The sequence below is a fragment of the Typha angustifolia genome, chromosome 10 (genome assembly GCF_048772165.1).
Source record: "Typha angustifolia cultivar Huaian chromosome 10, ASM4877216v1, whole genome shotgun sequence".
Lineage (NCBI taxonomy): Eukaryota > Viridiplantae > Streptophyta > Magnoliopsida > Poales > Typhaceae > Typha > Typha angustifolia.
The window spans coordinates 11,239,097-11,263,743 of record NC_133248.1 but is presented as its reverse complement, the minus strand read 5'-3'; the positions used below and the strand labels follow the sequence as shown (position 1 = coordinate 11,263,743).

Sequence of the window (24,647 nt, the reverse complement as noted above, 5' to 3'; positions counted from 1 at the left end):
TCCCAGCTGGTATGAATGAAGCTATATAATTATGAGCCCACATCCCAATCCAGATGCCGAATGTTATATCCGAAGCCCGACCCATAACTCTGCGTCGGATCCGGATCCAAATGCGACTGCTCACTCCCATCCCTCCTCGTTCACGTGATTCTCGACAAACCTAAAATATATCCCACTGCTCACTACTAATCCTCTTTCCACCGATTCCCATTTCCGCCTCCACTCTCGTCGCTCACCATTCTTCTCCACTTCTCTCCTCTCTTCCACAAAAAAAAATCTTTAGGGCAAAAATGAGGCCATCCTTATTCCGATCCATCCGCTCCTTCTCCTCCTCATCCTCCTCCCCCGAACGCAAGGTCGCCGTCCTCGGCGCGGCGGGCGGCATCGGCCAACCCCTTTCCCTCCTCATGAAGCTTAACCCTCTCGTCTCCTCCCTCTCACTCTACGATATCGCCGGAACCCCAGGTGTCGCTGCCGACGTCAGCCATATCAACACCCGCGCGCAGGTTTTCCCTCTTCTCTCTCACCCGACATTCCTCACCTAGAGTTTCCGATGTGACTCTCCGCTCCCTCCAGGTCGCGGGGTTCGTCGGCGAGGACCAGCTCGGGAAAGCCTTAGAGGGCTCCGACGTTGTCATCATCCCCGCCGGGGTGCCTCGGAAGCCGGGCATGACGCGAGACGATCTCTTCAACATCAATGCTGGGATCGTGAAGTCTCTCTGTGTCGCCATAGCCAAATACTGCCCTAATGTATGCTTTTTTTTCCCTCGATTATTTGGTTGTTTAAGTTGAGGTTTTGATCTGAGGATCTGAATGGTTTTCTATTGGGATTAGGCGCTCGTCAACATGATTAGTAATCCGGTGAATTCTACGGTGCCGATTGCGTCGGAGGTGTTCAAGAAGGCGGGGACATATGATGAGAAGAAGCTGTTTGGGGTCACGACTCTCGATGTCGTTAGGGCGAAGACATTCTATGCCGGGAAGGCGAGGGTTCCAGTTGAGGGTAAAGATCTCACTTTGCTTCAAAGAATTAGAAATTTACAGTCGTAGTGGAATAAGGAAGGATATTTTGCAGAGGTTAATGTACCGGTTGTGGGTGGGCATGCTGGGATAACTATTCTGCCTCTGTTTTCCCAGGTGAAATCGTCTCTTCTTATTTAATTTCCGTTCGACCTGTTTGGTTCTTTTCGTCGTTAGTTTAGCACGTTGTTATCTTCTGGCGGTGCACAGTTTTTGATGTGAGTGGAAAATTGTCAGGCAACTCCAGCAAGTAATGCTCTGGCAGATGAGGATCTTAAGGCTCTCACTAAGAGGACGCAAGATGGAGGGACTGAGGTAGTGGAAGCAAAGGCTGGAAAAGGCTCTGCAACCTTGTCTATGGCGTAAGTCGCAAGAGCCTATTAACGGACTATGATGGACTTTTGTTCTGGATCCGATCTCTCATCCTAAGACACAATTTGCCTTACCTACATATTTGTACAAAGATTTAGTTTTTTTTTTTCTGTCAATTTGATGCTTATTTTGCTTTCCTTTTACACAGATAATATCCCATGCTTGAGTTAAAGTATTTAACACTGGAAGTGGAAGTTGGAGTTTATTAATTATTGATGATTTTTTATGTAGCTGACATTGAATACTTTCTGCATATTAGACTGCCAAGTTTAGATAATTACACCAAGAATGAAGTTATACATATCTTCTTCTATTTCTTTTTGTGCATTTAGGATTTTGGTTGTGCAAGGGGCAAATGAGGATTTGAACTCAATTAGTGCAACATAACCAACCACCCTGGATAATGTCTGACATAATTCCCTGAGCTTGAAAAGTAGATCAGGTTGTTTCAAGTTCTTGATGAATCTAAATCACCCAAATTAGCTAAAAATATTGAGAGGACGAAGGACTAGAAATCAACGGGGAGATTGAGTCAGGAAGCTTGAGTTGAGTAATTGAGTTACTTTGACTAACCTTTGCTCTTGAAAGACAATTCATTCTGTAGCTTTGGTTCATTGTGAGATATGGAACTTTGATGTAAAATACTTGATCTATCTCTGTCCTCAATTTTGTGTTCCTTTTCATGGTGAACTCTGATCTTAGTGTATCGCATTTCATGTAATTTTGCTGCTTCTTGTTTGGATTACTTTTCATTTTTTGTGAAGGCATCACACGCCATTTCCTCTTTCTTATATTCATGTGTCTTCATATATAGCACAATATTTGGATAGGCATTTGCAGACTGTCTTAGAGATCTGACTTCTTATCTACAAAATTTCCCATGTACTTCTACACTTTTCTGAATATGTATTCTACAGTTCCTACAGTTCTTTTGCTAGTGCTTCTATGTTGGTGGGCTGTCCTTTTGTGTTCTACTTTCTCAGTCCAGGGATATACAATAGTCAAGTTGGTGAAGTTTTGTCTTCGTTTTGATGATTCAGGTATAATTAGCAAAGCATATCTTTTTAACTATGATCTTGTTACCCTGTGCAGTTATGCTGGTGCCATCTTTGCTGATGCATGTTTGAAGGGTCTTAATGGGGTTCCAGACATTGTGGAATGTTCTTTTGTGCAATCAACCATTACTGAGCTACCTTTCTTTGCCTCCAAGGTGATTTTGTTGAACTTTTGTATAATTTTGTTCCTTTAATAATAGAGCTCCTTTGGTCGATTTTATATTGATTCTATTTGCCTTAAAAAATTCTCAGTCATCAGTTCTGATTAATTTTACTTAGTAGCTTGTTCTTATTCTGTATTATTGTTTAGATTTATCCAGTGCAAATGGATTAACTGTTCCACTACATGACCTTTATGACTTATTGGTGACAGTTAGACACTCTCCACTTAGTGTGCTCTGTGATTTCTTGTTGAAGGAATCATTTTTGTTAATGCGAGAATTTATTTGCTACAACCTGTGATCAGGACATATATGCTATCAGCACACATCTTATACCTTGACTCCATGTTTCAGATTCTAGACATCCCTACATGCCACAGTATAATCAAGAAAAAGTCTGGCCCAAACCAATTGAACCCTGTATCATAGCATCCCAAATAAAATATCTGCTCTAGGTCATACTTGTTAGCCGATAATTCCATCAAGTTTTGATGTCTGACTTGCAACTCTGATATATATTTAATGAGTCCATGAATAGGTCAGCTTGGCTGTGGGTCTTTGGTCCACCATTGCTAATATCAGTTGCATCTTTGTGCGTAAGCTTTTAGTTTCTGTTATCTCTTTGGTATTTGCACTTCTTGCAAATTCAGGGTCTCTGCTGTGTTCTGTTGATTCCTTTGGAGGGGCTTTAGCAATTCACGAGTACATCTAAAATAGGAGGTTATGTTGTTTTTCCATAATCGTGGTGCTTGATCATATAAACTTGGCTATCTCTAATCCTACTACAATTGGTCTAAAATTTTGAAAGGGAAACAAACTTGCAGGTGCTGCCTTTTTCTGTAATTAAGGCTGATCTTTCTTTAGTTTAGTAGATAAGATGATTGCCTTGTGTTTTATTGCACTTTGCAATACCTATATCAAATGAATATTTGCTTCCTTTCTTCCCCATGTATCCTCGTCTGTTTTCGCTATGATCTCATAGAGTAGTCTACTTCATTGTATATTCTGCAGGTAAGGCTGGGAAAGAATGGTGTGGAGGAAGTACTTGGATTGGGATCTCTCTCTGACTATGAGAAGCAAGGTCTCGAGAGTCTAAAACCTGAGCTCAAATCCTCCATTGAGAAGGGGATTAAATTTGCCCATGGAAATTAGAAGTATCCAAAAGATTTTCAGGTCTGCCGTCAAAGTGTTGTATAATGTACTCGACTGAGGATTATTGTCATCGAGACAGTTGTATTTGGCATCGACTTTTAGGTTAAAAGCAGACAGCACTCTTATATACACGCCAATAAGTCAGACAAGCCGGGCTACGCGCTCTCGACTCTTCTAAACGTTTTGTAGCAGGTCTCGTGGCCTTTACAAGGGTTCAGTTTAACAAGTTATGGGAACTTCCCGGAAAGTAATTTTTATTTTCGTTTGAGTTGCTTGACCTTGGATTCTTCCTGTTTTAAGTGAATTTGTTAATCTGGATGTATTGTCATCTATACTTTTTCACACCAAACTCCATATTCAAAATAAAGCTTATCGGATATCTGGACTGTTTTCCTCTCTTAGTTGAATGCGTCTTTGATTAACTATTCATCCTCGGAAAGATAATCCTCGAGTAGATTTGTGTTGAAACCTGGTCGGTGTGCCTGCCCCGAATAAAGTCAGATTCTATTCCAGCTGGTTCTGCACTACACCTACTGCATTATTTGTCGCTGTGAATATTTATCCGAGCCCACTGCAAGACGGGACAAAGCATATCTCTCTTGTCGGCAAGTTTCCAATGACTTATTGCCTCGTAGTTCTATAAACCGAATCTACAGTAACAACTAGTAAATGCCGGCTTCAAATTCCCATGCTTAAACTTGACTTCAAAATCCTGCTCGGCAAAATAATTTTGAGTTGCGTATGCCAATCTATCTCGGTGTCAATTTTCACTCTTTTGGAGCTTTCGCTTAATGATAGTAATGGCTTAACTACCTCCTGTCCCTCGGTGCTTTTAATTGATAGTCTACGTTCATGGGGGGTTGATCTGGCCATGTGATCCCAGAGAAAAACACATATTCCCACATCTACTAAAATTTATTTAACTGCTGATAGAAACGTGAAAAAGGAACGGATCGAATATAGATAAGTCTATGCAATAGGGGAAAGAATCTCTATAAAGCGGCAATTCCCACATCACAACCAGCAGAGAGGACTAGCGACAGCATATGGCTTCTATCTCTTTCCCTTTTCTTGACATCATCTACTCAGCATTCTTCTTCCTCCTCCTCTTCTCATTCTTCCATCTATCCAGTGCCTCTCAACACTACACTGCAATATTTAGCTTTGGGGACTCCCTCTCTGATGCCGGTAACCTTCTTGTGAATGGAACCCCTCCCGAGCTCACCACTGCGAGGAGTCCTTATGGCATGACCTTCTTCCGCCGCCCCACCGGCCGCTGCTCCAATGGCCGTCTCATCGTCGACTTCCTCGGTATAACTTTATCCACCATCTCACATGCATTATCCTGCAAGAATAAGAGCAGGGATAAATAGACAGATAGACAGATAGGGAGATTATTCGTATCTACATTTGTTCGTTATTTTCTTGTAGCTGAGGAATTTGGACTCCCATTGCCTCCGCCATCTCAAGTTCGCAAGCATAACTTCCACAAAGGAGCAAACTTTGCGATCACTGGTGCTAGTGCGCTTGATTTCTCCTTCTTCAAATCTAAAGGCCTGGTGGATAAGATATGGAATAGTGGATCCTTAAGTACACAGATACAGTGGTTTGAGTCCTTGAAGCCTTCTCTCTGCCGCACAGAGCTAGGTAAGTTTATTCGTTTTAGCCCTCACAGTTATCACTAATTACATTTCTTAGCTTACAGTATATGTAGAAATGAATAATTAATGCAGCTTGCAAGGACTACTTTGGAAAGTCCCTCTTTGTAGTAGGAGAATTCGGAGGAAATGACTACAATGCCCCTCTATTCTCGGGTCGGAAAATGTCCGAAGTGAAGACTTACGTGCCCCATGTTATAGCTTCCATATCGAGGGGTATCGAGGTAACTACACAATGAAACGACAAACTAATTGTAGCTCAAATTTCATCATCTAAAATTTTCTTCTCTTATTTATTTATCCAGAGATTAATTAGCCATGGGGCTAAGGATTTGGTGGTGCCCGGAGTTCTACCAATAGGATGCTTCCCATTGTATCTTACACTATACGGGACTAAGAATAGAGCGGATTATAACCCAAGAACTGGGTGTTTAAGGAGGTTTAATGCCTTGGCATTCCGCCATAATATGTTATTACGCCAAGAACTTGAGAAGCTACAAAGAAGGCATCCAGGGACGAGGATTATGTATGGGGATTATTACACGCCTACCGTGAGATTCGTGTTGAGTCCTACAAGATTTGGTGAGCTCCCTTTTTAATTCGCTTTAATTAATTATACAAATTTTTTTTTTATCAATGATGAGATATAAAGGTCAGTTGGCTCCATGGAGAAGAACGATTAGGATCCGATAAGATCTTTATCCGATCCGAACCAGATATGAACAGTGGTGCAATTAATAAATTAAGTGGAGTTTGATGGAGACGATCGAGCTCTAAATCTCTAACGGAGAGATATAGAGATGAGTACTCAAACGTGGGTCTTAATGAGCTGCCCATTAAAAATTATTATCACTTTTCACGTATACCGTGCTGATAGTTTACCCTTAGCTTCTTTATTTTTCCCTCCATAGATAGTCGAGAGTAAGATATTGATAGTTATGTAAAATGGACAATAACTGGTCTTAGTTTAATCAACACTTTAAAATAGGATATAAATAGCAATAGACTACAAGATGATGGGACTCGCGAGTTGCCCACATGTTCCATCGATCGTGCATGTCTCCGTCCACTGCTGACTATTTTCTAGTACCACCTCTGGACCAATGTCTTATTCTATGGATACACAGACCTATCAATGTCCTATATCTTAATATTCTCGGATAAACGGGTTTATTCTGGCGTCTTACCACTTGGGCAACCTTGTTTTTGTCTAGATATATACATTGGATAGTGAGTAATGTATAATAAAAGTCTTTCTTTCTTGGTTTCAGGATTTAGCAATGGGCCTCTAAAAGCTTGTTGTGGAGCAGGAGGAGAGGGTTCGTATAACTTTAACATGAAAGCCAAGTGCGGTGAACGAGGGGCAAGGGTTTGCCGGAATCCATCCACTTATGTGAGTTGGGATGGCATCCACTTAACGGAAGCTGCTTACCGTTCTATTGCTCGAAGTTGGCTCAAAGGTCCATATGCCGATCCACCCATTCTGAGATAAAGTTAGGGATTTGCATGCAGTGAATTCATTGTTGGAGTTGTTGATTCTTTTGTGCAGATCGATAGACATTAACGCTTTTAATCCTGTTTACATGTTCATCTACATAAAGTGTTAGTTCTGATGGGACTGCTCTATGATGGCAATGTATTTTATTTAATTTATTGCTCTGGTTGTAAAGCGTTGGTAGTGTCTTTAATTAGACTTTGCTCGGAATTAATGCAGCAGTAAGAAGCAAGAGTTGTGTTACATGAGAGTGGCGTTATTTAGATTTGTTTTGATATCTGAGTTCTTTATTATACTTTTCTTAAGAATAAAGCTGAATCAAGAAGCCCTCTTCCGACGGCAACTCTTTTAATATTACATGCATAGAAACTATGTTGTTTCAAGATCTGTGTTGATCAAAGTCGCCTCCGGATTCGGTACTGACATATAACTTAATCAACTTCGATGATTTCTTTGACCCTACTTCCGAATTGGCGGGGAATGGGATTGTGATTAGGGATCATGATTGCAATCTTTTGGGTGTCTACACAAAACCAGTCATTGCCTCCTCCCCACTGGAAGTCGAGGTTCTCGCTCTTAGAGAAGGCATGCTCCTTGCTCTCAACAACAACAACTCCCTAACGCTATTTTTTAAGGTGACTCTAAATTGGTGATCACAAGCATTCAGAACCTAGGTGACCCACCTTGGCCCTTGGGTCATTCATTCAATCGTTCATGAATGCCCTACTTTTTTGGCCCGCTTTCGGGCTTGTATTGTTTTCAAGTCCTTCCGGGAATGCAATTGACTTGTGGACTGGGTTGCTTGACAGGGTAGGCTAGGACAGTCTCTCCTTTTTGGTAGAACCTCCTCCTTATCTCTCTAATTGTATCTCTTTTGACGCGTCCAAAGTTTTCTCCTTTCGGATGAGTAAAATCGTGAGGAAGCTACAGTTAGCTGGTGAATCTATGTGATTTGAGTATTGTCTCAATTAAATCTTGCCATTTAGTATTATTTATTTCTGTCAGCCTGTAATGGGGCCTTTCAAAATCTCTCCTTACGTTCTGTGCATCTATGGATGAGAGAGATGATAAACTTGCGAGAAATCAGATCGACCCTACACTGTTGCTATGACTAATAAGTCTTATTGGATTCCAACAATTGCATGTGGTGTCAGGTATGGAACTGCAACATATTATATAATAATGGAAGTCATATATATCGCCTTCGTCTTCTTACATACGACGTATTCAACATGGGAACAACTTGGCCATAACAAGTAGCTCCTGTTTCTTTTCTTTTCTCCTCTCCTGGGATTGCAACAGGAATACAAGAGCTAGACATGTCAGAGCACATTACACTGTCGAAGAAAGAAAGATTCATAACCCAATGAGATTATTTGAAGAATTTTTATACACGTAACATCAATCTAAGGTCCTGTTGCTTTCCAATCGCATCTTTATTCCGTTGAACACCAAGTAGTTCATTAATTGGTGGACTTTAAAGATAGAAGAAATGAAGTGCTCCACAAGCTAAAGTAGGAAGGTAGCAGGAAGGAGCAAAGTGGAAGGCAGAGAGAGAGAAAGGGGCTTCGCCCAACAAGAATGCACCAGGAAATTAGTACGAGCGAGATCGCGACGAGCCAACCAACTGAGCCATACAACCAAAACAATTAAACCAAGGGAGGGTGATCTCTCTCTCTCTCTCTCTCTCTCTCTCTCTCATTCACTCACTCACTCACTCACTCACTCACTCACTCACTCACTCACTCACTCACTCACTCACTCACTCACTCACTCACTCACACCGTATTAAAAGCTCATCCACGAGGAGTCTGTTTGAACTCATCTTTCTTGATTTTGACAGTTTCACAGAAAGAGCTAGCTTATGCCATGCATGAACAAGTGAAATGCTGCTAGCTATTTCATAGAAAATAACAAGCATTTAATTTCCTCAACCAAAAGTTAAAAGTTATGATTGCTAAATGCATGGCATAGATAGTTGAAAATGAAAATAAAACTGAAAAGGATCTATTAAAACCCACTTTCCCCCCCCCCCCCCCCCCATCATTAATCTCTCTTCGTCTGCTCAAAAGAAGAAGAAAATAACGTTCTGAATGATTAGAGTTTGACGCCCAATAAATTTGGTTCTGCTCGAATCTTGTAAGCACTTCCCCTCCAAGTAGTAGCGTCCAGATCGAAGTGAGCGTCTCTCTGAGATAAGGGCGAATTAAGAAGTGGGGACCTCCTTTTTTGAACAACTTGACTTACGGAACCTTATCCTGACTCTACCGAACCGAAATGGGCCCCCGTTTGCATAATTAAATTTTGCAAGTTGATCCTTTTATTAAATATTTACACCTAATCAGGGCTCAAGATAGTATTTAACCAGATCCTACATTGCACTGCTGTCTGCTGGCTTGGAAAACTATAGAGCTACATATATGTAATTCACTACAACAGAAAAACAAGTACATATTCTAGAAGGATTAAGGAATCTCAATACAGATATCTACAAGACCCCAAACCACAGAAACCCTTATCCTTTCAACAACTTAGCCTGGCGGCTACTTTGACGCCCCCCTCTCTCCCTCTCTCTCTCTATATATATATATAAATTATTATTTGTAGGTGCGACCAAAGTTGACCTGACGTGACATTTAAATAGATTTAAGTTTAGATCATATATGAGTTAATATTCTAGAGTTAATTTTGACATGTATAATCTATTTATAATATATACAAAATTATTTATTATACGAAAAAATAGGTGTCGCGAGATATTTAATTTTTATAATTTATTCATGTTATAAATGAGGTTTTTTAAGTTATCGTGTCCTAAACGGATTGATAGATATAGTCATAAAATAGAATAATCTGATTGAAATAATAAACACGAGTATCCCATTAAATTTAAACTCATTTAAAGCCAGATTATCACATCAAAATTATTCATTTTCTTTTTAACCATTATAGCTATATCCATACTCGTATCCGTGCTTTCTTTAAAAATACTACTAGTATCCATTTTGGAGCTACTCTTACTTTTTAGTCGGCTTTCATTTGACTTGATGAGGTGTAGACGTGTCGTCCACTCACCTTGACTCAACGAGGAAAAAGTATATGCCATCCAACTTTAATTGTTAAAGTTCGAGGAGCAGAGTACCCAACTCTTCCTCTAGAGGATTTTTTTACCAAAATAAATTACTATTTACTTTCATTAAAAAATTACTTGTAAAATATTGCATTTTATCACCAATTTATCTTATAAATTTAATATTCCACTAAATAAACTTATGATATAGGTGGTGAACTAATAATAATAATATATAAATTTTAATATTAAGTTTATAGTGTGTTTTAGCTTTGTTTGCTTGCGCTTGGAAATCGGCAACGGCTATACTATTAAAAAAAAGTAGTTATATCTTTAGCATTCTATGATATCATATGGGTGGCCAAAAGATAAGAGGGATTAAAGAGAGCTCCTTGTAAGGACTACAAAATTATCATCTTGTAAAGCGATTTGTTAGGCCTTATATGCCAATCTGCTAACAAGCAAACGACCACGATTGACAAGACTGTGGTCAGAAAAGAAAAAGGAAAAGGAGAGACTACTTTATAGAGAACTTAATTTGGTTTTGATATTCTAGTAAAATAATTATCTTACCCTTTGCTTCTTTTCAACCTGTTACTACTACATTAGTAGGAGTTGATGTAAATGGATCAAAAAGATGAAAAAGAAAAGAAAGAGAGGAGAGGTTTTAATCACGAATAAGAACAGAGGTCTTCCTTTCTTTCTTTCTTTCTTTTTCACAAACGTCAAATTAATAATAAGAAGATAAAAAAGGAAAGCGATGAGAGAGTTTTTATCTTTTTGACGTTTAATAAGTTATATATACTTAGCCAATTAATTTATATCCGGGAAAGAATAAACTTGGAAAGTTGATTGCAAGCTAGCTTCCGCCTGGCAACCCAACCGCACAACATCCAACGACTCGGAAAATTCCAGTCCAACCAATCAACCTTTTGAGTTCCCCTAAGATTGCTTAGTAAGCTATCCAAATTAATTCAATGTCTTTCTTGCACTCTTAATCTTCACATCGTTAATTAATTAATCAATCTTATCACTAAGGGTTAATCACACTTAAACATTAGTAAAGAAGACTACAAAATGGAGGTCATCGTTTTCAACGTGATGTGAACTGGCAGCTGACATTAATATGGAAGACGACATTAATATGGATGGAAGATGACGATTGTAATTCCAACCTACATGTAGATGGATGTGGAAATAAATAAGGACTGCTCGTCTAACATGCTTTGGTGCTATCAATTGATCAATGATAACGAATAGACTATCATAAAACGTGTGTATTCGATTAAAAGAATGAGAGCAAATAGTTTTGAGGATTGGATTGGAATATTCGATGTTTCAACTCGGATCAATATGGATTAAGATAATGTTCGTTCTTCTTATATATTTCTAAATAAAAAAAACTTATATTTGATTAAAATAGCTTAATACAATTATCACATGAAAAAATGAGATAAAATTATTGTTATGGCATCCAAATTAAAACCATGTCACTAGAATTTGAACTCAAAATGCGACGTTAGGCACCGTTTGATTAGTGGCATAAATTAAGAAACACATGCCTCCCAGCTCTTTAGCATGCATGATCACGTTACTTTCCTTCATAAATCTAAATTAGGATAATTTTGCCAGCCCTTTAGATATTAATTAGATGTGTAATCTAAGATATATAAGTGAGTGCGTGGGATTCTTCCCTAGCTAATAAATTTCAGATCTACGTGCCCCACGGGCAAAATGAGGGGCATCGATTAAAACAACAACTCCCTTTGACTCTTGAAACAGAGGATTTTTCCAAGCAGGAGTAGCTGACGTGTAGCTATCTTTATTAATTAGAAAAGAGAGAACAAACGTGACGGCCTTCAATTCAACCTGAGTCTAGCTGTTCTCCATGTGATTACGAGTACCTAATCCTCCCAAAAAAAAGAGACCTAATCGATCGAACGCAAACCATTTATATCTTTTCCCGAGCAGTGGATTAATTTAATGGTCGATCGATTGATGGTAGCTGCTACGCGAAAGGGAAAATTATAAAGCTAAGTAAAGATGAAGGTAACAAAAATGACTTGCCAACCGATCGATAACTATCACTATGTATATATAGACTTCGTTGGCCTCTCTCTTTCTCATATCTGACATCTTAAATTAAATCATCCATCCACCTCTCTATCAACATGAAGCTTCCTCTTATCCTTCTACTCTTCCTCCTCTCCTTCTCCTTCCAATATTCCTCCTATGCCCAATCTTACAACGCATTATATAGCTTCGGCGATTCGATCTCCGACACCGGAAACCTCTGCGTTAACGGGAACCCTTCATGGCTTACGACGGCGCAACCCCCCTACGGCGAGACCTTCTTCGGCCGCCCTACCGGCCGATGCTCCGACGGCCGTGTCATCGTAGATTTCCTAGGTATACATATATATCACTGACAATTAATTAACGTAAATATTCACGCAAGGTTAGCTAGCTATACATATATATATATATATATGCACGTTAATATTAATGGAAACAGTTATCTATAATGACGTTAAGTATCTGTTCATGACTAATGATGTAGCTGAGACATTTGGATTGCCATTACCACCGCCATCTAAAGCAACTGGCAAAGATTTCAGCAAAGGTGCAAATATGGCTATTATTGGAGCCACAACACTCGACGCCTCCTTCTTCCAGTCTATTGGAGTTGGTGACAAGATATGGAACAGTGGCCCATTAGATACACAAATTCAATGGTTTGAACAACTAATGCCAAGTATTTGCTCCCAAGGTATACATCAACTGTTACATATATTGACTTACCAACTTATTAGAATAATTTCATATAAATGACAAAAGAATATATATATATATATATATATATACATATAAACATATATACTTTGATGCAGATTGCAAGAACTACTTAAGCAAGTCGCTATTCGTAGTTGGAGAATTTGGAGGAAATGACTACAATCCTTCCTTGTTCTCGGGCAAGAGCCCAAGTGAAGTTAGCACATATGTGCCTAAAGTTATTAACGCCATTTCTAAAGGTGTAGAGGTACGTGTTATACCTAATATTAACCTTAATCAGTTAATCACTGTACCTACATGATTTAACTTTATCCGTCATTTTATTCGGATTACAGAAAATAATCGGACTTGGAGCGGTTGATATCGTCGTTCCTGGGGTTCTACCAATTGGATGCTTTCCGATATATCTGACCTTATTCCAAAGTTCTAATCAAGGTGATACTGATCAAGCTGGATGCATGAAAAGTTTCAATGATCTGTCTTCCTACCACAACTCGCTGCTACGTCAAGCACTGGCCAATCTCCAGAGCAAGTACTCCTGGACAAGGATAATGTATGCTGATTTCTACGACCAGTACTACCAAATGGCCCAATCTCCTCAAAGCTTCGGTACGTTTCCCTTGGCTCGGACAATAATTATTCACGTTTATAAGGATTGGTTAACTTTATTCTAGAAAGTTATGCTGCCATATAATTTTATTAGTGGAATTGGATGTGAAAGAGACTTGGGTGGAGTCTATTAATTGATTAATTTCCCTAATAGTAGTTTAGGCTAGTGGATTCTTAATCACGCACCAACTCTGGTGCAAATAATGGAGACAAGGGGACCATGATGGGTGGTCTAAGTCAGCTAGAATAAATGCATGGTATTAATCTAGGTCGATGATTGGTTGAATAATTGGAGCATCAAAGTATCATACACACACACACACACACACATATATATATATATATAGTGTAGATTTATGGTAGAAGAAAGGCCACGTCCAAAAACTTAACTCATCATGGTATTCCTTCTTAAGCTTTTGGTTACTTTTTCGAGAAAATTATCAAATATACTTGGACGTAAGTTTTCTTAACTGACAGTTACTGTATAAATTACTCTAATAGTTTTCATCACTACTTAGTTGTCATGTCTTCTCCTTTCATTTAGTAGATATTATTGTCCACAGTGTTCATTGTCGGTAGTGACTATTTCTTGTTTGGTTTGATGGAAGAGCCGTATACAACTAGTCTTATTATTTCAAACATCTTGATTATAACCTGATACATGAAATGAGACAATTGCTAAATTAGTTAACCTTTGACAGTGAAACTTCTGAAAAGCATATTCCTTGTCACTTTGTCACAGCATTTTTAGTGTAATAATGCAACAATGAAAGACATGGAGATAACAACCAAATCCTCGTTGATATATGTCAAAATTGACCTCCACTCACATATAAACAGAAGGGCCATAAATACATGAAAAGATGTATCATGATGCCCTCATTTAGAAGATTCTTTCATACAAGTTGTTAATCGCCTTCTCCATTGCGAAAATGACATCCATTACTTCTACTCCCAGATGAAGTGGTTGTCAGAATTTGGCTTTTATATATATATATATATTTCTTGATTCTGTATTTATATTATGAGATTAGTTTTGTTAATGGACAATTACTAGAAAGATAAGTAAATTTTTTTAAGATTAATGTAAAAGTAATAGGGGTGTATTCTCTATTCTGTCGGCTATTGTTAGGTCAAAATTAACTCGAGGTTTTTATTTGCGTCAGGATTAACATATGGTTTCAAAGTTTGCTGTGGGGCAAGTGGGCAGGGCTCATACAACTACAACAATCAAGCCAGATGTGGGATGTCTGGCTCAAGCTCATGCTCTGATCCCTCTCGATACTTGAGCTGGGATGGCATTCACCTGACAGAGGCTGCTTATAAATCCATAGCCAATGGATGGCTCAAAGGTCCCTACTGTAACCCACCCATCTTGCACTAGAGCTACGGTTGCCAATCCAATGAAGTGATTGTGTTATAGATAGCGTAGTGGTTGATAGAGCTCTGGAATAAGAGTTAACTGTGAGTATTGTTTCAAGTGTTGCGAAGTGTTGATTATAATTTATGTGACTACTAGGTATTGTTTCAAGTGTGACATTTGGATTTATCTCGTGAATAAAGTTCAAGTTTTTTTGTTTTGTTTCTGAAATAGTGAATCAGTTGGGAGTTATAGCTACAATAATAGAGCTGTTTGTCCGTGAACAGGCAATTCTGATTACAACTCTACTCTTCTAATTTTTCTTATCCAACATTTTTATGATTGGACGAATCACACCCTATCGACTGTAATTCTTGTGATGCATCCTTACTTATTAGCTTTCAGTTAGTACCGAGAGTTAATTGTATGAGGTAAAGTCTAAAACAGAGGAACTCAAAATGCACATATTGAAAGCACCGGGGCCTGCTTCAGACTCTGGGTTTGACTAGCTCCTCGCTCAAGTTGGGCCGATTTTATTTGCCCTGTTTCAAGCCCGTGACTACTACCTTAATTTTCTAATCCTGTACAGTGATATACCTAGTATTATCTTTGGCATTGTTTGCTTAAAGTTCAAAGGTCCAAATAATTTTTTTTATATTTAATTAAATTTACTCTTTAAAAAAATAAGATTAAAAAATAAGAGCAACTAATCGAGTTTGGATCTTAATCTTAAACTAAATATTAGATATAAAAAAAAATATTTGGTTACTGATCCAGATATGAATCTTCGAACCAATTCAAGAGTCTTTAGATTCAAAGCTTTACATATTTGATGTATGTTTATCCCAATGTCCACAGTGTAATTGAATTTATGACTTGTGTCATAGAGTAACAAAACTCAATCATTGAAGTAAAGAAATGCTTATCAAATAAGTAACTTTTAGAAGGGTATACCTAAAAGAACAGTACCCAATCTTTTTTATCACTGGAAACCACAAACCTACAAGAAGGTGCCTTCAAACTTAAGAACTGGCCAACAATTGTGCTACCTACCCTAGATCGTAGCACAAAGTACGCATAACTCCATCTACCATTAGTTAGAATATCTATCCGAAAACGTGCACAACCATCCATCTTATCCCTGCTATTATTCAACAAAGGCAACTCCTGATGTTTGACTGCAGCTAGCTGTTCGTTACCACCATTTATTTGATAACCTCCAGCAGCCCACAAGGCCACGTTTTATCCATCTCATCACCATTATTCCCATAATAATCTCCACCTTATCCTTAATCCCACTAGAACACTATCCTCCCCATTACCTGAAGCATCGCTAGCTATATATAATCCATTTCACCTTTCGGCTACCTGCTGAACTACTATTACAATTGAAGTTATTCTTTGTGGGTAGTAGAAATTAACTAAGAAAGCAGACAGGAAAGTACTACTAATTAAGAGTCTTAATTAACTTGACGCAAACTTAGTGGAAGATTCAACTCCCAGATTCTTTATCTATTTATTGAGCTCTCTAAGTAGATAAGAAACAGTGATAAGTTTAAGCAATTCATGTGGGGGATTAGAAGATTAGATACCACCCAATCTTCATAATTAACAAGTTCATCAAAGAAATTAGGTTGCATAATTCTTTATGTGTTTGCTTCTTAGAGTATTAAAACCACCAAGTCAAAGTGTACAATGACAATAGCATACTACCAAACAAAGGGTTTGGTAAGTAAATAGATCGAGCAACCTACCAAGACCTTTGTAGGGTATACTTGACAGCAAAGAAATTGAGACACTGAAGCTATCAATTAATGTTGTGATCACCAATCAAAGCTCACAGCTAGTGCATCAACTATTATTAAATATTTTTCATGAGCTATTTACCAAACAATTGTCATTATATATGAATTCTTTTTTCCACATCAAAACAACTATTTTGGCAATCACCAAACCATGCACTGACGACTACTACTGCAAACGTGGGTATAATGCATGGAAAAATAGATGAAAAGTGCTACATCCGTCCATATAATATGCAACTCCTAAGATTCAAATCATTTTGGTTTCATATTTATCGTAGATACTTTTGTTTACGTGTGATTCTGCTTTATGGTGGATAATCTTTTATAGGCTACAGACTATAAGGACATATTCTTAATCCATAAAATTAAGGGATCCCTAAGGTGAAAAATTAATATTTAATTTAACTGAATAAATTTTGAACTTGATTATAATTGACATATCGACATACATCTCTATTTAACATACGTTGATATGGATTTTTTTTAGTACTTTTTAACATTGATATAGTCTCTTGATGAAGGTTAGCCTCCCTTTGGAAGAGTTAATAGTAATTGTCAATGTTTTATTATATTCTTCGGTTGGGTTTAGATAACTTTTGGTACCCACAAGAACGTCTTCATCGTAATTAATGTTATTTCTAGAAACCAATAGAAGCATCACATTTTTCTCTCAACATTAAAATTAATCGCTAAACCAACTTATATCCTCATAAAAGTGCAGTCAAATTTGTTCTAAAAAATTTAAAACCAATTTACTTGGTGAAATAACACCATATATATTATAATTTAAAAACATAATAAAATATAAATTTACTTAATATTAGAAAAATTATACTTAGATTGAGACTACACGAACTATTACTAATTTTTATAAACACTCGTATTTTCGGTAAACATCGACCTTCTAAATTAAAAAATATTTCTCACCTGATAATGTAAAATATTAAATAATTATTTTTTTTCTTCTAAAATAAAGTAAAATAATTTTCAGAGGACATAAAATTAATCGCATGACGTTCAATATTATTTAAAAAGAAATTTAATAAATAGCTAAAAAAAGGAGGGCATTTCAGAGTATTTTTTTTAATATAGTAGTTAAAGAGAACCGTTCGGAGGTTAAAAGTGTAATTAACCTTTTAATATTCTTCTTCTCTTCCGGACAACAAACAAAAAGGCAAAGAAGAGGAGAAGCCCAAGTAGTCCTGTAGACTAGAAGAACCCCAGTGGTCAAAACACCTTCCCTTCTCTCCTCCTCTTCCCCCTTCCTACCATGAAGCTCCCCTTCGTCATCTCCCTCCTTTTTCTCTCCCTCCTCCCTCCCCCCTCCTTCTCAGCTCAGCAATACGCCGCCATCTTCAACTTCGGCGACTCCCTCGTCGACGCTGGCAACCTCTGCGTCGACGGCATCCCTTCCTTCCTTGCCACCGCCAGGCATCCCTATGGCATGACCTTCTTTGGTTACCCCACCGGCCGCTGCTCTGATGGCCGATTGGTCATCGATTTCATCGGTATATATCATCATCTTGACCACTTGCTTCTCTATTTTATTCTCCGCTAGATCTAATTTGTTGTTACAGCACAAGAGCTGGGTCTTCCATTGCTTCCTCCGTCCAAGGCCAAAAATGCCACCTTTTCGAGAGGAGCAAACTTCGCCATCACCGGCGCCACCGCTCTCGACATCGGATTCTTCGAAGCAAAAGGTCTTGGCAAGACGATTTGGAACTCCGGATCCTTGCACGAGCAGATAAAATGGTTCGAGGAGATGAAGCCCTCCCTTTGCGGCTCTCCCCAAGGTTTTTTTGCTTGTTTTAATTTAGGTATAGACTCCATCTTTTGAACTATTCTAAGCTTTTCGAATCTGGTCGCAGATTGCAAGGAATTCTTTGGCAGATCTCTCTTCATCGTCGGCGAATTTGGAGGAAATGACTACAATTCCCCCTTGTTTGCCGGCAGAGAAATGAAGGAAGCACATGAGATTATGCCGGATGTTATTGAGTCGATCTCAAAAGGGATAGAGGTATGATAACCTCAATTAGTCAATCAAAGATGAATTTTTTTCCCCCCTCCTTCTTCATCGAAATCTTTATATGGGGAGCAGAAATTGATCAGTGAGGGAGCTGTGGATCTTGTGGTGCCTGGGGTTTTGCCTATCGGATGCTTTCCAGTCTACTTGTCTCTGTTCAAGACCCAAAAAGATGGCTACGGATCGAGGAGTGGATGCCTTAGAAATTTCAATACTTTGGCTTGGGTACACAATTCGATGCTTAGACGTGCGATTGAGAAGCTCCGGATCAAGCACCCCGATGTGAGGATCATGTATGCCGATTACTATACTCCGGTCGTCCAATTCATACTCCATTCCCAAAAATTCGGTGAGTCTTTAGATCTCTCCTTCTTGCACTTGGTGGATAAGCTACGATTACTCTTCTATTTGTTTGATCATTTGCCCCAAACAATCACTTGGTATGCTTGGATATAAATAACACATATTTTATTTCTAGTTTTCTTGTTTACTTGCATGCACATATCGGGTGTCTGCAATTTCGCCTTTCTATTTTTTCATGATTGATCATTTGCCCCAGTTGGCCACCTGGTCTGTACACAGTCTTAGGAGGCTGTAATCATATCATACTTTACGAGGGTCTTGCCTGGAAAGGTTCACTGAAAATAAATTAATGTTCTGTTCGACCAAAGATCCAATCTTTCAGATCTATCTCTAAATTTGGAAAATGGAGTAATCCTTAATTGACGAATGATATCCGAAACTGATATAATCTTGTGGGAAAATGTTTATGACGATAGGATATTGTGATTAGTTGCTCTTTTGAATGGACTCATTGGAAAATGCATTGTTGAATGCGTAGACCTCTGAGGAGTGAGGGTTATTCTTTTATTTTGGCATCCTTTAATACTTAATATTAGAACATGTTAGCTGTATCTGGCATCAATGATCAACTCATTTTCTAATGTTCTTTGGTTCATAAATTTTTTGAAACTAACAGGAAAAAGCCTCACAAAAATGGCATTCCCCAATCTTGGACAATTTTCATGCATTGTCACTATTGAAATTTACCTCCTGTCAAAGAACTAAAAGCAAACCATAAATTGAGTTCCTTTACATTAACTTGGAAACAATGATGGAAATGACAAGGTTTATTGTTCATTCTTGTCGCAGGGTTTTTGTCTCAGCTTCCGAGAGCTTGCTGTGGATCAACTGGACGTGGCTCATATAACTTCAACATGACATCCAAATGTGGTGAGCCAGGAGCTTCTGCATGCGAGGATCCATCGACACATTGGAGCTGGGATGGGATTCACTTGACTGAAGCTGCTTATGGCCACATCGCCAAAGGTTGGCTCTATGGTCCTTTTGCTGATCCACCCATCATTAAGCCGCAACTTCGCTAGAGCTGTTGCATTAATTGGATCTACCAAATAAGTTAATATAGCAATCAGTCAATCGTAACAGAAAATACATGAGGTTGGCATTACAGATACTTCGGTGGTTCAAGTTACTTCATTCAGTCAGCTCGATATTTCTTTATTCATTTGCTACGCTCGTATTGTCTCACATTATAAGAAATTAAGGTATTCAAGAGCTCGTTATTTCTTTATTCATTTTCTGCCGCTCCTTTTTTGTGTGCTATGGTCTTTGTCTTTTAGGAAGATGCATAAATGATAGAAACCAATGTTGTTTTTGGCTTAAATTTGGAAAGGGTTGAACACCCGAAATCTTCTAGTAAATTGAACTTTTATATATGGCACATCATTGAATCACTTAAATCTTAGCTCTTATTTTTATTTTTATGATTTGCATATATTTAATATTTTTGCATATGATTGTCTTGAACGATAAGTAGCTCTCTACTTATATAGCATCTTGTGAATTTTTCATTTGATATTAACATTAATTTTGCTATTAATTAATTTATTATAATTTATTGCCATTTAATTTGGTCTTTGTTTTATGAGTTTATATTGCTTACAGCAACCAACAGGACAGCACTTGTTTCTATATATTTAACAGCATAAAGCCGGAATCTCAAATCGGCCACCTGTTTGTTTGGCTAATTGTTATGCATTAATCCGATAGTAATAGTTACTAAAATTCTTATTTTAGTAATAATAAGTAAAAATTATCATTCTTATTTCAACTCTATTCCGTTCACAGATTATATAGCTCTTGGTTTTATAAGTTGCACTTCCTAACTTGTGGATGAAATGCTCTCTCAAAGATGAAAATGACAACCAACATCTTACATTTTTGAACTGGAAGATGCCACCATTGATTTTGATAAGAACTTTTTTTTTTCTTTTGGGTTTTTTGAAGTAATGATAAGAACATTATATCTAGTCAAGAATAATCCTTAAAGTTAAGTGATATGATTTGTAAGTAACCAGGCTTTGGCCCAAGTACGCCTCTAAACCTATGAGGCCATGAGTTATTAGATTTGGGGCCCCAGAATTTGAAGTATTTGGTCTTATAGTGGTCTCAGTTGGATACCAAAGAATAACAACAATTAAAGAGAACAATAAGCTTACTTGGTCTTGGTTGTTTTTATTTTTTAAGAAAACGAAAGAATATACAAGATAATAATGAGACCAAAATCCGAGTTTGAAACTCTTGTGTCTAACACTCTGAATGCTATATAAAAACTAATTTTTTACTTATAAATCTCATGAAACATACTTGATTAATTTCCAATATCTAAGATGAACTAGTATGCAGCATCATAGCATCTCTTGTAAATATTCCTTCTAGCAAATAACTTAGCGACATTATCAATGAGCTCATTGGGTCTTTCAAGATTATAATTATGATTAATTTTTAAAAAGACATTGATGAAATATTCATGATGAGTGGCTGTTAAATCTAGTATTTAGCAAAAATTGCTATACGTGTGCACATAAATGGAGTGGATGAGTCTAAAGAGATGCAGTATGGGTATAAAATTATTTCACTAATGATCCTTCTCTCAAGGTATAATAATCCTTATTATAAATATTAGATCCCTTCCCTTAACTTGATATATTTGAATGATCAAAGTCCTTTTTTTTTCAATTTAATTGGGGCATTTTCCCCATTTCTTCTTTAAAAAAATTCTCTTACATTTTAGATGTTAAATATGCCCACTAATCTTTCTTTTTTTTTAAAAAAGATCTATCAAAAACACTCCTCCTGTTGCATTTTACCTAATTTTGTTTAAAAGAAAAACACCGTGCTATTAATCTTAATTGCTGCAGGATTTAATAATTAAAGGGGCTCTTTAAGGTCTGCCGAGGAGGAGGTGGGCCATACAATTGCAACCTTAAAGCATTTTGTGGTGTGCCAGGTGTTAAGTGCATGTCAAAACTTACGTTATTTGCATGGAATGGCGTTTCTTTTTATTTTCCATAGCTGAATAAATATTTGTTATTCTACGCTGAGGATTTCGTTTATTTATTAGGAAGAATATTTCTACATTAATAGATGGAGTCTTTTTTCAATAAAAGGTTTGTATTCAAATATTAATTTATCAACTATAGTCTATTAGATAAAATAAAAAGGGAATAGTGTGATGATTCTTTAACATGAATCACACACTAGATTAAAAATCTTAGAGGTTGATCTCTCATAGAAAGAAATATTTAACATAAGATATTGCTAGCATAAAAAATATGGCATAAAATCTACCTTATAACATATAAGTGAATAGAGTAATAGAAGATGCTAGAAAATGCATTCAACGTAGAAGTTCTTCCAAGGCAACTCACAAAACGCAGTTACTGTTATATGATTTTAATTAGATTTTTTTCTACAGAACTAACTCACTTATTTGCTTGAAAACAGTTCAAATTCCTATTCCTAAGCCTAGAAAGCATTAACGTCTTTCCCGGTTATGTTTTTTTTTATGATCCCAAAATGGATTCTTAGGATGGATGATTGATCCCGTTATAGCAAGTACTTCACGTCTGCACTGGAAGGTTTTAATGGCAGAGTTGCCAATTAAGACCTATAAATATGAATCTTATTCGTTCATGGTCTTATGCGTCTATCCACCTCTAATTAATCGAGCAAATGAAGGGGCTCTTATTCCTATCCCTGTTCCTCTTCCTCTCTAAGTTCTTCTCTCTCGCCAACGCTAAGTACAACGCCATCTTTAGCTTTGGAGACTCGTATGCTGATACGGGTAACTTCGCGGTCTTGACCAACTCACCTGGCTCGCCTCCTTATGGCATGACCTACTTTGGCCACCCGGCCGGCAGAAGCTCCGATGGGCGTTTGGTTATAGATTTCATTGGTATTATTAACTTTCCGGTACCATCTTATTTAATTAAATTTGAAAGAATTATATCTTACTATCTTGTGATTAAATATAAATTTGCTTCGTCATCTTATAGTTAGAATAGTTAAAATAATTGAGTTGGCTCAGAATTCGCTCGAAAAGTTTTCATAAGACTCGAAATAATATAATAATAATATGAGTACTATTTTTTGTATTATATTATACTTCTGTTATATCTTAAATTTTGTTTAAATAAATTATTATGTATTCTGATATTATAGAGTATGTTTTAATAATTGTACTGTATCTTTTCTAAATACACGGAGCTCACCGGTATAATGTTTTGTTATGTAGCTCAAGCATTTGGGCTACCATTGCTTCCACCCTACTTAGCTAAGAGCAATAATTACAACCAAGGAGCAAACTTCGCTGTTTTTGGAGCGACAGCACTTGGCTCTCAGAATAATACGTCGACGAAGGCACAACAGCAGGGCACTTCATTGGACGTCCAATTTCAGTGGTTCGAGGAGTTGAAGCCTTCGCTTTGCAACACACCTCAAGCTTGCAACGATTTCTTCGCTCAATCCCTCTTTTTTGTTGGAGAGATCGGTGGGAACGATCACAACTTCATGTTGATGGCCGGAAAAACTGTGCAAGAAGTGGCAGCCATCGTCCCTAAAATCATCGCAGCCATTTCTGCCGTCGCCGAGGTAGCCCTACTATAGTTTAATCTGAGGAATAAAATTTTAAAAGGAAAATAAGTAGAATAAATTGACACTATCCAAGTACGTACCTACTTGCTTGCTATTCTTGTTTATCCAGAAACTTATCAACGAAGGTGCGACTACTTTGGTGGTGCCGGGGATCTTGCCTACCGGATGCGTGCCGGTCATCCTAACACGATTCCCGAGCCAAAACAAAGACGACTACGAGCCTAACACCGGATGCCTAAAGAATTACAACGGATTGAGCAGCCTCCACGACACATTGCTTCGCAATGCAGTGACTGATCTACGGGCCAAGTATCCACAAGCCAGGATCATCTTCGCCGAGTACTATCAACCAGTTATCGATTTCCTAAGCAATCCAGCAAAATTTGGTACGTACATTCATACACATATTGTATGTATCTATACATCACATGAATGTGTATGATCATAATTTGTGTTGATGTTAAGGATTCACCGGAGGATCTCTTAAGGTTTGCTGTGGAGGAGGTGGGCCATACAACTACAACTTTAGTGCTTCTTGTGGTGGTCCTGGTGCCAGTGCATGTAGTGACCCATCGACCTACGTGAATTGGGATGGAGTCCATATGACCGAAGCTGCTTTCAAACAAGTTGCCACGGGTTGGCTCAACGGGCCTTATGCCGATCCACCCTTATCAAGCGTTCCGAGTTATCAACTCGCTCATTGAGTCACTGGCGAAAAATAGAATTGTAGCTAATAAAATACTTGTTCTTTTACAAGGAATTTAATTAATGATATTTAGAGTTGTCTCTCTTACGGTAAATTTATTGATTACATTATCTGAGATAATGGATGTGACAAAAATAGCATTAACACCGGCATCAACTACTTACTTAAAAAAGTGGGCAACTTGATTTGAAATTAATTTTGAACTTATATATAGAATTAGGTTTGAATTAATATAATATTGATTTGAGCTAATTTTAAGATCGACCATAAATGAGCCGATCAATAAATAATTTCAAATTTAATTGAATTTGAAATAGATCCAATAGTAATGTTATGTCACAATAAAGAAAAAAAATTAATATAATAGGTAGGTAATTAAGTAATGAAAATGATATCTCCCTGCTGCATTTGG

The 24,647-nt window shown here is 37.6% G+C and overlaps 5 protein-coding genes across 5 annotated transcripts; all 5 read left to right on the top strand.

The window, feature by feature from the left end:
• Nucleotides 1–182: 182 nt before the first annotated feature.
• On the top strand, nucleotides 183–4,161 carry LOC140768194 (malate dehydrogenase, mitochondrial-like). Its single transcript, XM_073108371.1, has 7 exons — nucleotides 183–506; nucleotides 577–750; nucleotides 835–1,003; nucleotides 1,076–1,137; nucleotides 1,258–1,382; nucleotides 2,485–2,602; nucleotides 3,620–4,161. Exons 1-7 carry the CDS (start codon nucleotides 291–293, stop codon nucleotides 3,758–3,760), a joined length of 1,005 nt encoding a protein of 334 aa, XP_072964472.1. The 5' UTR covers nucleotides 183–290; the 3' UTR covers nucleotides 3,761–4,161.
• Nucleotides 4,162–4,752: 591 nt separating this feature from the next.
• LOC140768005 (GDSL esterase/lipase At5g45910-like) lies at nucleotides 4,753–7,156 on the top strand. The gene is made up of 5 exons (XM_073108074.1): nucleotides 4,753–5,071; nucleotides 5,192–5,407; nucleotides 5,494–5,642; nucleotides 5,724–6,000; nucleotides 6,690–7,156. Exons 1-5 carry the CDS (start codon nucleotides 4,807–4,809, stop codon nucleotides 6,908–6,910), a joined length of 1,128 nt encoding a protein of 375 aa, XP_072964175.1. The 5' UTR covers nucleotides 4,753–4,806; the 3' UTR covers nucleotides 6,911–7,156.
• Nucleotides 7,157–12,095: 4,939 nt separating this feature from the next.
• On the top strand, nucleotides 12,096–14,976 carry LOC140769127 (GDSL esterase/lipase At5g45910-like). The gene is made up of 5 exons (XM_073109693.1): nucleotides 12,096–12,392; nucleotides 12,544–12,753; nucleotides 12,875–13,023; nucleotides 13,112–13,385; nucleotides 14,552–14,976. Exons 1-5 carry the CDS (start codon nucleotides 12,155–12,157, stop codon nucleotides 14,767–14,769), a joined length of 1,089 nt encoding a protein of 362 aa, XP_072965794.1. The 5' UTR covers nucleotides 12,096–12,154; the 3' UTR covers nucleotides 14,770–14,976.
• A 2,759-nt stretch (nucleotides 14,977–17,735) lies between these two features.
• Nucleotides 17,736–20,168, top strand: LOC140769179 (GDSL esterase/lipase At5g45910-like). Its single transcript, XM_073109786.1, has 5 exons — nucleotides 17,736–18,058; nucleotides 18,128–18,343; nucleotides 18,419–18,567; nucleotides 18,649–18,922; nucleotides 19,726–20,168. The coding sequence occupies exons 1-5, from the start codon at nucleotides 17,821–17,823 to the stop codon at nucleotides 19,956–19,958; spliced, it is 1,110 nt and encodes a 369-aa protein (XP_072965887.1). The 5' UTR covers nucleotides 17,736–17,820; the 3' UTR covers nucleotides 19,959–20,168.
• A 2,439-nt stretch (nucleotides 20,169–22,607) lies between these two features.
• LOC140769277 (GDSL esterase/lipase At1g28600-like) lies at nucleotides 22,608–24,245 on the top strand. The gene is made up of 4 exons (XM_073109941.1): nucleotides 22,608–22,848; nucleotides 23,143–23,526; nucleotides 23,639–23,915; nucleotides 23,995–24,245. Exons 1-4 carry the CDS (start codon nucleotides 22,609–22,611, stop codon nucleotides 24,231–24,233), a joined length of 1,140 nt encoding a protein of 379 aa, XP_072966042.1. The 5' UTR covers nucleotide 22,608; the 3' UTR covers nucleotides 24,234–24,245.
• Nucleotides 24,246–24,647: the final 402 nt, after the last annotated feature.

Bases quoted from the DNA above. Each gene is read 5' to 3' on its own strand.
- LOC140769127 (XM_073109693.1), top strand. From the start codon at position 12,155: ATGAAGCTTCCTCTTATCCTTCTACTCTTCCTCCTCTCCTTCTCCTTC. The intron at 12,754-12,874 runs GTATACATCAAC...ACTTTGATGCAG, and splicing joins GCCAAGTATTTGCTCCCAAG to ATTGCAAGAACTACTTAAGC. The intron at 13,386-14,551 runs GTACGTTTCCCT...TATTTGCGTCAG, and splicing joins CCAATCTCCTCAAAGCTTCG to GATTAACATATGGTTTCAAA.
- LOC140768005 (XM_073108074.1), top strand. From the start codon at position 4,807: ATGGCTTCTATCTCTTTCCCTTTTCTTGACATCATCTACTCAGCATTC. The intron at 5,072-5,191 runs GTATAACTTTAT...ATTTTCTTGTAG, and splicing joins TCTCATCGTCGACTTCCTCG to CTGAGGAATTTGGACTCCCA. The intron at 6,001-6,689 runs GTGAGCTCCCTT...TCTTGGTTTCAG, and splicing joins GTTGAGTCCTACAAGATTTG to GATTTAGCAATGGGCCTCTA.
- LOC140769277 (XM_073109941.1), top strand. From the start codon at position 22,609: ATGAAGGGGCTCTTATTCCTATCCCTGTTCCTCTTCCTCTCTAAGTTC. The intron at 22,849-23,142 runs GTACCATCTTAT...AAATACACGGAG, and splicing joins TTGGTATTATTAACTTTCCG to CTCACCGGTATAATGTTTTG. The intron at 23,916-23,994 runs GTACGTACATTC...GTTGATGTTAAG, and splicing joins AAGCAATCCAGCAAAATTTG to GATTCACCGGAGGATCTCTT.
- LOC140768194 (XM_073108371.1), top strand. From the start codon at position 291: ATGAGGCCATCCTTATTCCGATCCATCCGCTCCTTCTCCTCCTCATCC. The intron at 507-576 runs GTTTTCCCTCTT...CGCTCCCTCCAG, and splicing joins ATATCAACACCCGCGCGCAG to GTCGCGGGGTTCGTCGGCGA. The intron at 1,004-1,075 runs GTAAAGATCTCA...GATATTTTGCAG, and splicing joins GGCGAGGGTTCCAGTTGAGG to AGGTTAATGTACCGGTTGTG.
- LOC140769179 (XM_073109786.1), top strand. From the start codon at position 17,821: ATGAAGCTCCCCTTCGTCATCTCCCTCCTTTTTCTCTCCCTCCTCCCT. The intron at 18,059-18,127 runs GTATATATCATC...TTGTTGTTACAG, and splicing joins ATTGGTCATCGATTTCATCG to CACAAGAGCTGGGTCTTCCA. The intron at 18,568-18,648 runs GTATGATAACCT...TATGGGGAGCAG, and splicing joins CGATCTCAAAAGGGATAGAG to AAATTGATCAGTGAGGGAGC.